Here is a 17,026-nt window from a genome sequence, read left to right on the forward strand (position 1 = left end):
ACCAAAGGGATATTCCAGACCATAGGACGTCACGCTCAGCATGTAAAGCTGGGGGAAGAAGAGGGAGGAGGGGGACATTCAGAGTGATGGTGTTTGTCTTCCCAAGTAACCGTTACGCGTGATGGAGCCCTGCTTTCCTGGAGATGGCTGAACACCTGCCTGCCGATGGGAAGCAGTGAATGAATTCCTTGTTTTGCTTTGCTTGCGTGCGTGGCTTTTGCTTTACTTATTAAACTGTCTTTATCTCAACCCACAAGTGTTCTCACTTTTACTCTTCCGATTCTCTCTCCCATCCTGACGTGTGGGGGGAGTGAGCAAGCAGCTGTGTGGAGCTTAGTTGCCAGCTGGGGTTAAACCACGACACTCCTGCACTAAGGCAAAGTATGGCAAGGCACACAGAAACAGGAATAACACACAGCATGACCTAAGCACCTACATGAATTTGCACTGAACTGTCCAGGAGTCTGAGAGCAGACTTCCCCACTGAGGCACTGGCACACAGCAAAAAAGGGCTGTGAAAGACCTGGTGTAGTTATAGGCACATATGATACAAAGATTATTTACAAGGTAAGCAAGCAGCCAGGAGGAGTCATGCAACATATCCCCAGTGTAGAGGAAAAATAATTACATGCAGTCTTTCAAGCAAGAGACTGATTAAACACAACAGGAAATTAGAAATGTGCCTCCCTCAAAAATCTGACACAGTAAGAATTGCCTTAAGAGACACAACGATCTCTTCGCTTGTCGGTACTACGATGATTCTCCTGTCAGTTCTAGAAATGGAGGGATAACCAGACTGCCTATCCAGTGATTCATATTCCCAGCATATGGTAACATTCTTTCACTCGGTACTGATCTCATCATGTAACCTTAGCTGTCTTAAACTAGAGGGCATGGCAAGTAATTCATCGACTTAATTTTGCCTTATGTAAAGCAGAGGGATTATATGAAAGCAAATTAAAAATGAGCATAAAAAGCAGGAAAATATGCTCGCTACTTTGCTTGTTCACTTTACTGGCTTAGCCATAGGGATATGTTGATTCTTCTTTTGTATTGGGATTTATTTTCTCTATAAAGTACTTTACAAGGTTCACTTGAAAAAGCTCAACAGAAGGAGATTTCAAAAATATGTTAATTGAATGTTGACAGGAATCTCTGTGGACGCCCACAAAAGCAAGATACTCAGGAAATGCCTGTTAAGATCTCCAAATTTGTGCAGGAAGACTAATTTTAATCACATATTTCTGGATTTATTTTTATGAATCAATGCCACATCAATCTTTTATGGCCTTTTATTCCAAACTGTTATGTATGGAGCCTTGCCAGAAAGGAACTCACAGCGCTGGCAAGCTGTTGCATGAGCCTGAGTTAATGCATGTAAAAATACTGCTTACTGTTTTCTTAGTTTTTAGGAAAGGACTATGAAAACAAGTTATAGTCCCCTCTGTGTGGCTTTTTCTTTTTTTTTTCACTTGATCCTACCAGTTATGTAAAAGCTCAGTTTCATCAGGCTTCCCTTCTTGTAGAAGGGACTTTGTTAGAGGTGTTTCAGAACAAAAGCTACCTTATCCCCCTTTATTGTAAAATTGTAGTCCATTCCAGGGGATAGTTGAACTATCTTCAAACAAGCCAGATGGGATACTGCTAGCAATGGCAGCACAGAACAAAACCAAAGCAGATAAATGTACTGCAGTTCTCCACCTAGATGTACTCAAAATTTGAGTAGGAGGTTAAAGTCTTCTTTATGCACTAGCTGGAACAATTCTTGAGCCAGCCTCCACCTGATCTTCTCAGCTACCACATACATTGCCAACAGAAATGCTGCACAATGCACAATGATGTAGAAAATAATTTCCACTGTGATCAATACTGCACTGCAAATTAAAGACTTTTTTCCCATAGGATCTATATAGCAAGCATTAAATATGCTTACTTTGCAAGCATATACTTTTTTCCATAAAGAAGACATGCAAGTATTGATATACTCTTACTTACCAAAACAGCGATAGTTCTGTAATAAAAAGGGTGTGTGTCTCTCTCTCTTTGTACAGCAGTTATTATAAACTGTCACCCTACTATCATATCACTAATACAGGCTCAATCTTATCAGATGTTCTGTAATCTCAACTTCTAATAATATCACTAGCAGTTGAAGTGATTTATATCAAAGAGAAGGGATTCATATTCCAATCTTGTTAAGGGAAGCACAAATATAATACAAGCAGCAATTTTAAAAACATACTCTAGTAAGAATAATGGAGTAAGATGCAAAATAAAAGATTTACAAATCCATTTCAGTTTGCAAATACAGTTCATTTGATAAAGATGCTGCAAGGAAAAAAAAAATCACAAAGCCCTAACAATTACTATCTTGGCTGAAAAGAAACTGAAAATCACCAACACAGGGAGGTTTGCCTAAGGAAAGGCTGCATGTTTGGGACCAAACAGTAAGTTGGCAGAAGGAAAGAATACTTGCTGACATGACAAAATGTTTTTTGTCAAAGCTCTGGAATCTGTACCATCACAGCTTGACAGCAAAAGCTCTGCAGGCCTCTACCAAAGCCAAAAGTAATTAAGTGTACTTACATGTACTCCCTGTGTGCAGAATGCACAGCAGCTGCGTTGCTGTAACGCCACAAAACTATCGCTGATGACAAAACATCCAGGGTAGCATCAAACTGAAAGAGATACAGAGTCAATTGTTTTGTGGGCCATTAAATGTGTCCTGTACTAACAGTAATGCATTTACTATCCTGCTGCACAGGCACAAAGCAGCTTCAGATAAACCATTTTAATGAAAGCAGGATTTACATTTATTAAATTGATCTTCACATTTTTGCCATGTATTATTGCACAATGATATACTTCAGAGCTCAGGAAGTCAATCAAGGGATTAAAAACTTTTTATTTGTAATCCATCACCTGCAGAGAAGTTAAGGAAAAAAAAACCTCCATCACAATCTGCCACTGTGGCACCACAAGAGTTAAAATACTAATATGACTCTTATGCAAAGACTCTAAAAAAAAAAAAAAAAGTGTTTGAAAATGCCTGTCAAGCAGTCCTTTTTCCTGCAAAGCCACTAATTTTATGCAGTAGAAGGTTTTGTTTCAAACCAAGCAAATACTAACTTTTTTTTCAAAATCCCATTGTATCGAGATTTCATATTATTCTGTATCATCAGTAAAATTGTCATGTTTGTATTTCCAGTTAATGAAGACATGATGTCAGGTAACACGAAAAACCAGGCTTGTCCCAATCTAAGAACTTTCATCCTTAAGTCAAACTTTCTACAGAGTCAATCTAACCTTCAAATTTGAAAGTAAAAGTCAAATTATTTGAAATGAGTCATTTTGCTTGTTGTTAGGAATTTTTTGCTCTGCCACTAATCAGGAAAGTCATGGCAACTACTAGAGAGGAAAGCTGTCATCCCGAAGTCAATAGGAGTTTTACGATAGACTTCAATGGGAAAAGGTCACGTAGAGTTCAGAAGGGAACTTCAGAATTTGGCTCAAGTTCAACAACAGAATTGATTAAGCTGAGAGATTTTGTAGAAGAAAACAATGTCTGGTGGGTATCATCTATCAATGATGAGATGTAAGTATTGATATTAACTCCAATATAAGACTTAGTAGTCAGAAACTGAAAAAGTATAATAAAAGGATCTTTACTATCCTTTCCAAGGTATGACTTCAACAATATTTTTTCTAATCCATCATTGACTTTGCAAACCTTGCCATGAACTTACAATAAAAAAAAATACAGCATTTCATGTTCAGAAAAAGCCCGTTAAAAAAATGGTAGAGAATATTTAAATTGTATCTCTACTTACAGCAAATCCAAATGATGACGCACTATATCTCATTACGGAGACAGCTAAAGGAAAGAAAATATTATTTAGAATCACTTTAAATCTTTTTTGTATCCTTTCTTCTTCTCTTGTCCAAGAGCTACAAAACTAGTTTCAACATATGGGCTTAGTTTCACCCAGTTCCCACTAGAACAACCTGACCGACACTTAAAAAGGTCTACAAGAAAGGCCTTGTACTGCAGGAAATGGTTAGGTCACTCGAACGATGCCTTTCTTTCTTCCCAAACCATAATGGGCCAGACCTTAGCACAGCATTCAGAAACAGTCTGTTTATGAAACATGCTGCATTTCAGATGCAGTTTTGAGTAAAAATATGTTGAAACCACAGTTTCCAACTCTCAGAAAACTTTACATGTCTCAAAGCGCTCCTTGCTCCAGCTAGGCACAAAAATCCACCTGAACTGGCTGACAGAAAACTATGCAGACCCATTCAGACTTTTTGATTGCCATCTTTTCGACAAAAAGCCTAAAGGTAATTTACACAGCCCCAAGAAATGCTTCAAATTCCATCACATCAGTGATTTCCAATGGAAAAAGTATTAGCAGGAAAAATTTTTACCAGCTCCGATTTTGACTGCATACTGTCTCTAAAAAATAAATGAGACTTTAGAAACGGGCTAACATCTAGAAAAAACTATCATTTTTATAATTTTACTCCATGCATCTTAATTCTATCATCTCACAGTTCCCAATTCTAGGAGGTACTGTGCAAGGAAAAATACCTTTCAGTAGCTCAGAGGAATACCAGGGAAGAAGCACACAGCAACAGAAGAGGCCATCACCTGGAGACGGGACTTCATCAAACTGCAACTCTCACAGGCTAACAGCAACACTACGGCTATGTCAAGCTCTCGAGCACTGAGCAGCTCTAGTCTTCTTGCTGTGTTTTGTAGACTGTCGAATGAGAACAGGACTAACCGAACCTGTGCTCCCTGAATAAAACACACAGCGCTAGTTCCAATATTAAAAGGGCTTGGAATAAAGCCTAAAAGGATTAATTTTACTACTCTTTTACTAACAGATATCAGCTAACTTACTAAGAAAAAAACATTTTTGTAAAAATAAAAATACCTGAACTAAAAAAAACAAGACTCATCAACGACTTTGTCAATCTTAGGCTGACAAACACAGTATCTAATTTTCAGTATTCCAGTATTCATTAGAACAGCTTGGCAGAACAGAGCCGCTATGGTTTGACTGTTCTTTTCAGTAACAGCAAGCTGCAGTTCTGTGGCACTTATCTGGATAAACAGAAATTAAAATCTTGGAAAAAATAACCCTTTTCTTATTGATCTAAGACCTAGCTGTGGCCATGAGCATGCCAGATGTCACAAATATTTGGACTTTATCATCACAGTTGGACAAAACACAAAGAAAAGTCATCAAGTTCATTTCCAGATTCCCATTTTCTTAAAGTCGAAGAGTATTGAAACAGTTAGTATGGATTTACATCTCCCTCTCATTGTTAAATCATGATTTCCCACACTTCATCTCCTAGGTGAAAAAAGAGGCTATATTTCTTGGTCAGACTTGCCAGGCAAGAGCTACACTTGACAAGTTGACACTAGCTTGCAGCAATCCAGCTGCAAATTTGAACACTTCATTGTGTAATAATATATTACCTATCAAATTTTCATTGTGTGCCTCCTTAGAGGCATATAGTTTCAAAAACTGCAGAAGTTGCATCAAAAAAAATATGGGCATTCACAGGTACACACAAGCTTGCAATGTTCCTGTCGTTACTGCTTTCATATGATACAGTTCAAAGCCACACTTTTACTCCTACTTCTATTTCTAGCCTGCCTCTGTAATGGAATTAGCTCCTCAGTTTTTACTAAATTGCCAGCTTTTTTCCCCACTCTAATCCAGACTTAAAACAAAATAACTCTATGGTTCCCTTAAAAATTAATATATAATTTCTACAGGTGATGAAGTGCATACAGATAGGCACACCTTAAGAATGCTTTAGGGAACATATTTGGTGTATTTAAAGCATAAGGTCTTTAGCATGAGAACTGTCTTTATTTTTATGTATTCTACCACAGTGAACATCCACAGCACTAACACAATCTGTTTGGCCTGAGCTATCTAAAACAGTAACGAAAAACAAGTATTAACTAACAGTGTCACAAGCCTGCTTAAACCTTTTTGCTAGCTAGTGAATACGACTGGAGGAAAGACTTTCCAAGGACTGGTACCCTACAATACTAACTTGTAGTGGTAAAAGGCCATAATAAAAGTAATAATGACCATTTAAGCACTAGAAAGATATATTTTTATATTATTTATTTACATACTGGTTTTCTAATGGGGAAAAACAACCCATTTGTCTTTCTTTCAGAGTCAAATAACAATGTTAAAGCACCTTCAGCCCTGACTTCAGCACATTAATACTTCTAGCTGACAAGTATAGTCATAAAGCTCACCAGTAAGTCATCCCAGCTTAAATGGGATGTTTGTCCATGAGTCTAGGCTCTATGGCAGAGAAAGCAACTGTAATATTGGCTTACAGGTTATTAACCAATACAGTTTGCCACAGACTGACCACATCCTCTAAAGACAACGACTGGTCCCCATTCTAGGCACTGAAGGTGAAAGGACTTTTAGGGAAGTACTTCTTAGCATCCAAGAACTTGAGACCCGTGGGCAAAGGAATAACCAGTGGTCCTTATGCCTCCAGTATCACTGCCGTGCTCCAAGAGCAATGTACGGCACTGCAGGAATGGATCATAGAGCTTTTGCTGAACCCTCACCTTCCTTCTTCTCAATACACATTTTCAGTTATTCCCAGATGAGCCTCTGATGTAAAAAACCTCAGAGATTCCTAATCTCCATATTGAATCAGTACAATGGCGGGAAACAAGCAATGAGGAAAGAACAGAGCGGGCAGCTTAAAAATTCTGTGGAGCCACTGTATACATTTAGCAGCTATGCAGCCATGACAGTGGGAGCCTGCTTTTAGCTGTTTTATTGGCTAAATTGGACAGTATTTTATTACCTCTACAATAAAGCAGATAATCCTAATGCATTTTCCTGACATTTGTAAATGGAACTTGCAAGCACTCAGAAACTAAAAATAGAGCCAGCACAGTAAGCCACAAATCTACCACTGCCTCCACCTGCACAGCGACATCAATTTGTGAAGTCTGCCAACCTATAGTTCAGATTTTGCTGTAATTCATTCACCCCTTCCAAAGTGATTCCAAATAAAGAAAAATACCCCATTTCCCACACATTCTACCCTCAATAAAATAAGGGGTTTATTCATTTCCATGTGCCTCAGAAAAATCATATGACTAGGGCCTTAACCCTACAAAATCATTCCAATTTAACTCTTCAGCCATCTAGTCTCCCACCAGCTTTTGCCAAGTTTAATCCATCCAAAATGTGTTCCTGGAGAGCCAGGACGTCACAGTGACCCTGGGCCTCTCATTTCCTTCTCTGCATTGGGAGAGCACCCTGGTACCTTTCTGCACAAACATAAGAGGCAAGAAATAGGACAGGAAATTAACTCTGCCTCCAGTTCTCCCAAACAGAAAGCTTTGGGATGAGTCTGGCTACAAATGAGAGATGGTACATACAAACAGCTCCTCCAACTGTCATAAAAATCTCCCCTTACCTACTCAGAGATGGGAAAAATATTTTTAGGAAGCTCTTCTTGGTGGGACAATCACTCCATCACGTTTGCTTTGAAATTAGTCTTTTTGAAAGACACCTGGATGTCAGCACATAAAATATCATGGCTTCAGAGCACATGACCTGCACTTAGCAGAAATCAGGTAGGCAATTTGAACATCACTGGAAGTGTTGGGTTTATTTCTATATATATTACCATGCATATCTTGCAGGTTGTACAGAGTCACAAGCAAAAGGAACTGGAAGCTGTGTTGAATCAGAAGTGAAACTGAAATACAGTCTGTTTTCATTGCCCAGTGTTGGTAAAACACCAAAACCTAATGTTACAATAAATATTTCAAAATAAATCCATTCCAAGCAGAGAAAACCAAATGAGTAATACTTTCTAAAAATCCCTCACAACAACTGAAGGCAAAGAACAGACATGACTCTGATACCATTAATACTTGTAAAAAACACTACTGACCAGGACCAACAGGTACACATACATTTCCCCAGGCACCTTCTCCCCTCCCCAAAATTCTAGTAGAGCAAAATTTAAGGATTTTTATGCACACGCCTAAAATTTCTGCAGTCAGCACAGCAGCCACAAATGGCTGCTAAACAACCAATATCTCAGACACAAGTCTGCCAGACATCTAACCTACATGAGCAGATCCAGTGCTATCCATCAGCATCATGTTCCTACACCCATATTTCTACCCCAAAGTCATTGGCAAAACTGTACCAATCCTATCTACAGAAAATCTTCAGCTCATTTTCCCAGTTTATAATTGCATCAACATGGTAAAGACCCTTATTTCTGGGCAATACCATTATACCATTATGTATGTATCTACCAAGTGGAAGCATAAGTTTAATGTATATTAAACCTGGATCTTGATCTCATTAGAATTTATGACTGATTTGTAAGGAAGTCCCTAAGAGGGTTCATTTTTCCACCTGCCTGAAAGGTGTCATAGTGACTCTGTGCAGAATGAACTGCAGCAGAGTACTAGGAGATTTCTGTCCTTAGGGAAGACTCAGCTGTGGGATGTGACTCAGTGAACGGGGCTCTAAAGGAGCCAGACATCATGTCCTCAGCTCTGCCACTGCCTGGGGCATGACTGTTAGGACAAGAAACTACTCTTCTTCAGCTTTTTGTTTTTCCAGTTTCTGAATTTGTTTTCTGTACAAATTCTATACACTTCAGAGCAGCAACTGCATCTTCCAGCCTGTCTCTACTATCCCCTGGACTACAGGCCAGGCAGGGCTGGAACTTCTGGCTTCTAAATGTGTACAAAAGCAACAAAGCTAAGGAACCTACGATTTACTACTCCTTCCTTCAAAAAGAAAGTGCAGTCCCACCAAAACTATTAAACAGCTTTAACTTTTTCTTCATTTTTTTAAACTGAGATCCTTGACATAAACGAGCAACACTCTCTACTATTTAATAACAATTTACTTTACTTCTTCCATAACAAAAAAAAATCCTCAAGGTACCCTAAAAATCTTTGCAGATTCAGTCTGGCAACAAATTCTGCTGTTGGTAGTGGTAAAGCTTTCCAAGCATATCTTTCTTTCCTTGTCTATTACTCAGTTAATATTTTTTGTTTGTTTGTTTCCATCTATTGCAATGGTGAAATCTTTAGCAGCTGCAAACTTCCATAACTTCATTTACTTCAGTGAACTACAACAGTGTATATCAGTTGAAGATTTTCCTCATTTCTCATTACAGAAACGGTAGAATTTCAGGGCTTTGCGCAAAGGTTTTTCTTTGAGTTTAATCCAAACAATTCTTTCCAGTTTGCTGACATGTTCACAAAAAAAAAAATACTATTATTAGTACTATTAGTCATCTCTGACTTCAGGATTTCTATCTTAAGTCATTCATTTTTCAATGTTTCAATTTCAGAATTTTTTAAAAACCTATTTTTTGTGGTTCTTGCAAAGAATTAAACATCAGTTCTCCCTTAATTCCCTTTGTTTACGTATTTTCTGATTGTATTTGTCTTGTGGCTGCATCAGTGCCTCATGGTAAAAGATCAGAAGACTTCCATTTCAGGGGTTAAATATTCACAGTATTGGCTTATCACACAGGCAGCATGGATGCAGTTTTCCCAGACTGGTTATTCATTATACCATGGTGCTCACCAACAGCAGCAATCTCAAAGAACGGCAAAGCAGTCCAGTCCTAAATCTTACTTAGTCTTCTGATTCACTTCTGTTTAATTTGCTTTCATCTTTCATTTACTACCGAAAGAGCACTCATGCCTCCACTGGCATGTCCCACAAATGAACAGAACAGACTGGGCAACCGAGCAGGACTGCACAATCCTGAACTATGAAACAATCCTACTACAAAAAACAAGGTATAACTTATCGAATGATGAAAAAATTATCCCTGTGGAGAAAACGGTGAACCAGCTTTCTCTACAATACACAGTAGACAGTCCCCAAGAGCATACCAGCAATATGAAAAAAAAACCCCAAGCAAACACTGAATGATAGACACACACACACACACAGAGGGTAAACCTGTTCCTGATTTCAGAAAAAATAATGCCTGGGCTCTTTTAACAGCTGCTGAAATATCTTCTATATACAACAAGCCTTCACTGCTACCCTTCAGTGAGTATAACACTGAAAAATGGTCAGCCAAATATACCAAAGCAGTCAATTTTGTATTCACTTTTTCTAGCATAGCCAGAGTCGAACACGAGAAACCATTTGTTTAGGGAAAGCTTTTTGTAAAACCAGAAAGCAGGCAACTCCAATAAGGCAGTTAACAGCAATTTCCAGGGTTGCTCAAAAGTCCACGCAGGGGTAATATTACAGTATGCGCAAGCACTGTGCAGAGCAGTGCACTGCGGTGCCGGTCCTGGGAGAAAGCAGGACCCCTCCTGTCCAGCATCCCACTGCTTCACACGCTCCCTTGCTTCCTTTCTCAGGTGCCAACCTTCTGTTTTCAAACAAGATCATCTTAAAAAGCAGAACGCAAATAAATCAGAGAAAAGGAGGAGTGGTATTTTTGTTTAGTTTTGGCTTTCCAGGGGGCAGGAACTAAGAGAGGGCCCATATGTTATAGCTCCAGTTGAGCTTTATCGGGATACTAAATGCATACGTTTGCATTTAAGAACAGGAATAACAAAAGCTGAAGGTCTATAAGAAACATACTTGTTTTCCTTCCAGGTACATGGTACAAACTCTCTGCAATTGAATATATAGGTGCATAGTTTAATCTGTTCTATTTCAAATGGGGTCACTTGAATCACCCAAAATAACTCAGTGCAATGACATTAAAGCACATTGTCTTTTAATGAAACTATGTATTATTGATGCCTCAACTCCAACTATAACAACTGAAATGGTCTAGAATGTTGCAAATGCCCGTAACTGCACATTTACCAGGGAAGTTTTTGCAGCTTATACCTACAATCCACGGGCTTTGTAATTTTGAACCTGAAACTAGCTTCCAAAACCAAAGGAAGCAGTTTGGCCCTGGACAGGGACAAGGAATGAGTGGTACCTTGGCTAAAAAAGCCACAAATGACCAGAAATGTTGAGTGATATCAGACACACTCAACAGCTGTTTCTAAAGCCCTGTGGCCAAGATTTGTAACTCGCTCTATCCAAATGAAGATTATCTAGACTTAATGACCTAGGAGACTCTCCAAAGGCAAAATTTCTCCCATCTTTTGTGTTTTACTAACTGTAGGCAAATCTAGCAGAGAAGTATTCAGGTTCTACACAGCATAAAGAATTTATTCTTGGGAGTTTGGCCAGTCGCTTTGAAGCAGGTTTTACCTAAGTTAACAGAATAAGCTAGAAGACTGAGGTGAAGGTTTGTAAATGCTCATCTGACTTGAATGGGTTTCTAGAGGCTTCATAGAGATCCAGCGAACTCATATTTTATACATGCATCCCCAAACCTGTAACAGCTTAGACATAGGCTAAACGTTTTTACCAGTCACTGAAGATTTTGAATTGTTCATAAAAGACCTGAAATATGGCCATTATTCTCAGGTTCTGGTAAGTTCCTGTCCTGTGGTCACATTAGAAAGACGGAGAGATCCTTTCAAAAAGATAATTAAAGAATGGTATCGTACACAAGCTACAGCTCAGATGTATTAACATAGACTTTACATGCAAGGATTCAGGCTAACTGCAGCACAACCAACAATAAGTGTATGAATACGTACTGTGCTATGTATTGGTGTCTATATGAGAAAATTATCGTTAATTAGCTTTTTATTTAGAACATAAGCACATTTAAAAGAACATAACCAGTGAGAACTGCATCCCCCCCATCCTGGACAAGGTTATTTGTCTCCATTCCTGTAAAAAGATTCTTAACTTGAAGTTTGCCAAATTTAGACTAAATGAAATACATCAGAAAAGTCCACATGCCAAACCTCCAGATTCAGCATCTTTTTTTATTTATTTTTTCCCTATTTTTATGCTACTATTTCAAACTTCACTTGATTGTGAATTGTATTTTCAACAGTTGTGGTATATAAGGCATCAAGAGCATTAAAACAAATCATCAGTGCTGCTGTTAAAAAACCAAGCAAGTCCAGTTTGAAAGTACTCCTAAGAAACCTAAATATTTGTCCAACATCGTAAAACCTAATTCTCAGCATGCTACAAAGATTCAAACCACAGGCCTTATGACGCATACAAACAGTATTTCATTGGTTGATATTTCAGGTTCAAAATCCTCACACCAGCAGACAAACATAACACAGCTTTAAATACCTGGAATCATGCTACAGTATAACCTCTGTTCCATATAAATTGGCTGACTGAAGCGCAGCATGGAGGATTTAGATCCAGAGAGGATTTAGCTAGCTTTGCCACATATCATATTTCTTTCTAGAAGTATTCCAACTATCCCATACGTTAAATATAGTTCTTAGATAAGGGCGGGGGGGGGAATCTATCTGTGGTTCAAGTCCATTCAAGTGGGATTCTTCCTGGTGTTCTCTAAATTTAGAGAAAAGAAACCCATTTCAGCCATGGTAAACATTTAAAACCAGTCCACAAAAGCACTGCCTAAATTCTCACTTTTCCACATTAACTCTAAGAACTCTTTCTTAGTATCTGCTATCCATAATATAACAAAGGTGAATTTTCTAGTTATAAAAAAATACAGACCTGCCAGATAATATTTTCACTGGAGTTGCATGTGAACTTCAATATACAAATTTTTGACCAAAGGCCTTTTTTTCCCAGAATTTCAGTAAAATTTTAAGCAGCTCAATGGATGCAGCAATGAATTGCAAAATTTTGTATTCACCATAGAAAGTTTTCCAAATAAATTAGAATCTATTTTATTTTATTTGATGGATTTTAACTTTTTCATTCAGTATGTGTGTGGAGAGAGTTATATTTTTTGAGGTCATTATAGACATATAACTATATTTACAATTACCTCAAAAAATAAATCAAACGAAACAATTACAGTAGTCTCCCTATTTCATAGATAAGGAAACAGAACTGGATCAGGGATCTTAAGAGATATTTGAAGATCAGGGATCCAGAATAAGTTTAATAGCCAGAACAACTGGACTCTGAAGAGAGAGTATAATTGTTTGAAAAGACAGCTAGGTCTGGGTGGTTGGCACAGTCTCACACATCATACTGTCTTACTGAGTAACTTTCGACAAAACCCTTAAACATTCCCTTTTTTAGGATTCTTATCTATAAAATGGGATGAAAGTACTTCCACACTTCAGGATGTTATACACAGGGAAAATCATTTTACCGTATGGAAACATCCAGTAATTCTGCAGAGAGTGACAGCAGGCACCATAAATATTTTATCTATTTGAATAAACTGTTTAGTATTATGATCTGCCTTTTATGATATTTCACATTCTCAACGAACTGCTTTAACTTTTAGAAATACAAACTTTAACTACGGAAAATGGTAACCCAATTAGAAATGATCTGCATGATCTTTATGGCATTCCCACAGCTTAACAGTTGTAAGATACTCTATTTTTATACTAGAAGTATTTCAACAGACTTCTGAAAAATCAAAGCAGACTTCCTTTTATACAGAAAAATAGCAGTACTTCAGAAGTGTATCAAGTGCTGAAAAAACATTCATATTGAAAATAATTTTGTATTGCCCTTTAACTTGCATTAGTATAATGTAATTATAATTACTGAAACTGATGTGACTAGTGCACCCCTATTAATGGGTTATTACAAGCTCATTTTTGTCCTGCTGAAACCTCTACAACACAAATGCAGTGAGACCCATGGATGCAAAGGTGACTATTTTAAGCATCCTTCATTTTAGATACCTTTGAAAGGTTCTGAATTTGGAACACAGAAAAAGGAGTTAACGCAAAATTGTCAGTTGGACACCCAATAACGAAGACACCCAAAATAATTATGAGAAAGAGCTATTGAAAACTACATTCAAATGCAGGTAAACGAGAATATACAGACAGGCTGATACTTTTTTTAAAAAAAAAAACAATTTCTAGTGTAACAATTTATCTGTGTTCTATTTTTTTGCAAAAATCACACAAATGCAACAGGAAATCTGTCAGAAGGAATGAAGGTAAAATAATATATTTGCTTGTCACTTTCCTTGGTATTTTTGGCTGGTTCCTCCCTCAACTAACAGGTGGTTAAATCCTGCAATGCTGTTCTTGAGAAGGATAAACAGAATTAGAATAAATTCTCTGCACATACACATTTGTGATTTAGAAATCTAAGACTGCTACCCTGGCTGGAGCCCATCTGTGACTGACCCTGGTTCAACAGATCCTGGGATAAGGAATGGCCACTCTAACCTGGAATCCAGAGGGCACAGATCATGATCCGACGCAGACCTGCCCCACACAGCGGTACAGCAGGCTGCTTCTCCGGAACCAACTGTTCTCTATACATGAATTGGTGCCTTCCCCAGCACTTCCTACACTAGCCAATGACTAACGGCACAACTGAGTCCCTCTGTCGTCAGTGGGAACAACACAAGAGAGGAGCGTAATAATGCAAAGACTGACAGGTTTTCCTTATCGTAATAAATAAAATTTAAAAAAGAAAAAAGGAAGCTTATCTTCATTTCTCTATGCATGGCTTTCCTGAACACGCAAAGAATGGAACATGGTGTGTGAAGACAAGACCAGAAGAAATTCACACTCATGACATTTAGTCTCATATTAAATGTTTGTTCTCTGAGCATTTTAATGACCTTAGAAATATGAAAACCAGGGAAGATTTGAATTGAAAAGCTTTGGTCGTTGAAAAATAATTAGTCATCTTCACAGCCTTTTTCATCATCCCTATCAATTTCAGAGACAAGACACATATCACGGTACCCACCATTTTAATTAGATGGCTAGTGAGCTGCTCCAGAACCAAAACAAGCTGCCAAATACAATTAAGCAGGGTGCCAGAATATAGCACAATACTACAGAGATTTTCTTTTTACAAAGTGAGATTAAGAATGCAAACAATCCCAGACACCTCAGTGGATTAGTGGAGAAACTTTAAAACCTGGCTTTACATACACATTTAAAAAACAGCATTCCAATTTAAAGTTGCTTTTTGGTGTACAATGTTTTAGATACCTCAACTGACTGTGGGAGAGGACATCCGATGAGACTTCTGCAGCTGTAGACACGCAGCCCGTTTTCGTACGTAGGAGCCTGAAGGCCTGTTCTCAGAGGTGAGTATGTCAGGCACAGAGCACGTCATGCTAAGGACACTTCTATGTACTACTAGACAGGAAACAAGCTATTCCATACCCCATTAAATCCTTCCATTTAATCTTCAGTTTTAACAAGTGAAGAGTTCAATTCCTTCCATTTAACATCTTAAACTTGTAAAACTCTCACAGGGGCATTCCCACACTCTAAGAATCTGCAGTTTTAAAAACAGAAAATCACTTGTAGTCCCTTTACTGGTCTGTATGTTCAAGAAGTCCTGTATGTGGCATATTTGACAAAGCACTAAAATTCAAACATGGAAGAATTATATTGGAATAAAGTAATATTTATTTTGGAACTGAGGGTAAATTGGGAAAACTGCCACAATTTTACACAATAAATTTTACTGGTCAGTTTTGCTAATAAACCTAAAAAATGCTCAAACAACTATGGCAGTTCTGAATCAGCAAGTATTTTCATAATTTAATTTCATTTCAGTACTGTCCTATCAACATTTATTTACAGTTACTGTATTGTCAGATAGTTTGTGGCAGTTTATCACCTAGATTCTTATACTATAAACTCATTTCTATGGTCAGATAACTGCAAAGCAGGAGATGACTGAAAATGTTACCTTGTTTTTTATTCACTTAGACCAAAGGGCAGATTTTATCACCTATTTCAGTATATTGTATCATGGGTTCTGATCAAAGTGACATTTAACTTACATTCCTATCTCTATTAGGGAAGATTATTTTATTTGCACAAAGTAGTTAAATAGTCCAGGTAACTGCAAGTAAAATGTATTGATAAAGAAAGGAGGAAATTGCAAGCTTATATATTGCTATTCACTGTGTGTAAGCAAACTGATGAACATACTGACTTCCATCCAAGTGAACAGGGCTCTGAGGGACAAAAGAGGTTTGCTCAAAAAATAAATGATGAAACTAGGATCTAATATGTATAAAGCCATTTATTTGAGTTCTCTAAGCACAGAGGAAACGACATTTGCTGATTGCTTCTTAACAGGCCATTTTGCAAGCCCAAAAGAGAAGGTAGGAAGCCATACAAGTATAAATCTTTAAGATAGGCACTCCCTACTGCTCTCGTTCTACAAAAGCTATCCACTCTTAGTTTTATTTTAGCATTGTCTTCAATGGAAGGCATGTTGGTTCATTCTTGTATAATAATTTTACTCTTCTCTATTCCCAAATACACTTTAAAGTGTGCAAGTCCAGAAGATTCTTTCTTTGCTGGACCTTCTTTTCCCATGCTTTTTTAACTAAAAGATGTTTTACATGTTTTGTTAGCAGGATTTCAGCTCAACAACTAAAAGATAGCAGACTCTTGCTTCACTTCTCATATGGCTGCTGGAATGTAAAGAAATCTTAAAGTCTGAACTGGATTATTAATGCTCCTTTAATATGGATCACCAAGCAATGAAAATTTACCCTTCTCACGCAAATTTAATTACATATCCAAGTTCTGACCAGAGACAATTCTGCTAAATAAATCAAAAGTCAGGGAGAGGAAAAAAAAAAAAAAAGGAAATCCTCTGTGTTATCTTTATCTTTCTAGGCTGAAATATAAACAAACCTTCCAGGGAGAGAAGGAACTGTCTGACAGCTCTCTGTTGAATTTAACTGTAGGAAGGAATTGCAAGCCCTTCAGACAAATCTCTTCCTCAGACAACGTGCTAATCTTAACAATCTATTGCTAAGGGCCACAATAAAGAAGCCTGTCACCAATCCTACTTCAGTGTTGTAATATGGAGATGCTCTGCTAGCAAGGATGACACAGACACACTGCAGTCAGGCTTAGTGTACAACTCGAGAGCAAACCCGATATATTAAGTTAGCTGTGGGCTCTAAG

At 37.7% G+C, this 17,026-nt stretch overlaps 1 protein-coding gene across 1 annotated transcript in view; it reads right to left on the minus strand.

The window, feature by feature from the left end:
- Window positions 1-17,026, minus strand: part of TMEM163 (transmembrane protein 163) — a 103,299-nt gene that overhangs the window by 35,840 nt on the left and 50,433 nt on the right. The window contains exons 3-4 of the mRNA XM_050900390.1: window positions 3,831-3,874; window positions 2,587-2,678 (exon numbers count right to left, since the gene is read on the minus strand). Of these exons, the coding sequence (XP_050756347.1) occupies window positions 2,587-2,678; window positions 3,831-3,874 (136 nt within the window). The remainder of the gene's footprint in view (window positions 1-2,586; window positions 2,679-3,830; window positions 3,875-17,026) is intronic.

This window comes from Gymnogyps californianus, chromosome 7 (genome assembly GCF_018139145.2).
Source record: "Gymnogyps californianus isolate 813 chromosome 7, ASM1813914v2, whole genome shotgun sequence".
In the NCBI taxonomy this organism is placed as follows: domain Eukaryota; kingdom Metazoa; phylum Chordata; class Aves; order Accipitriformes; family Cathartidae; genus Gymnogyps; species Gymnogyps californianus.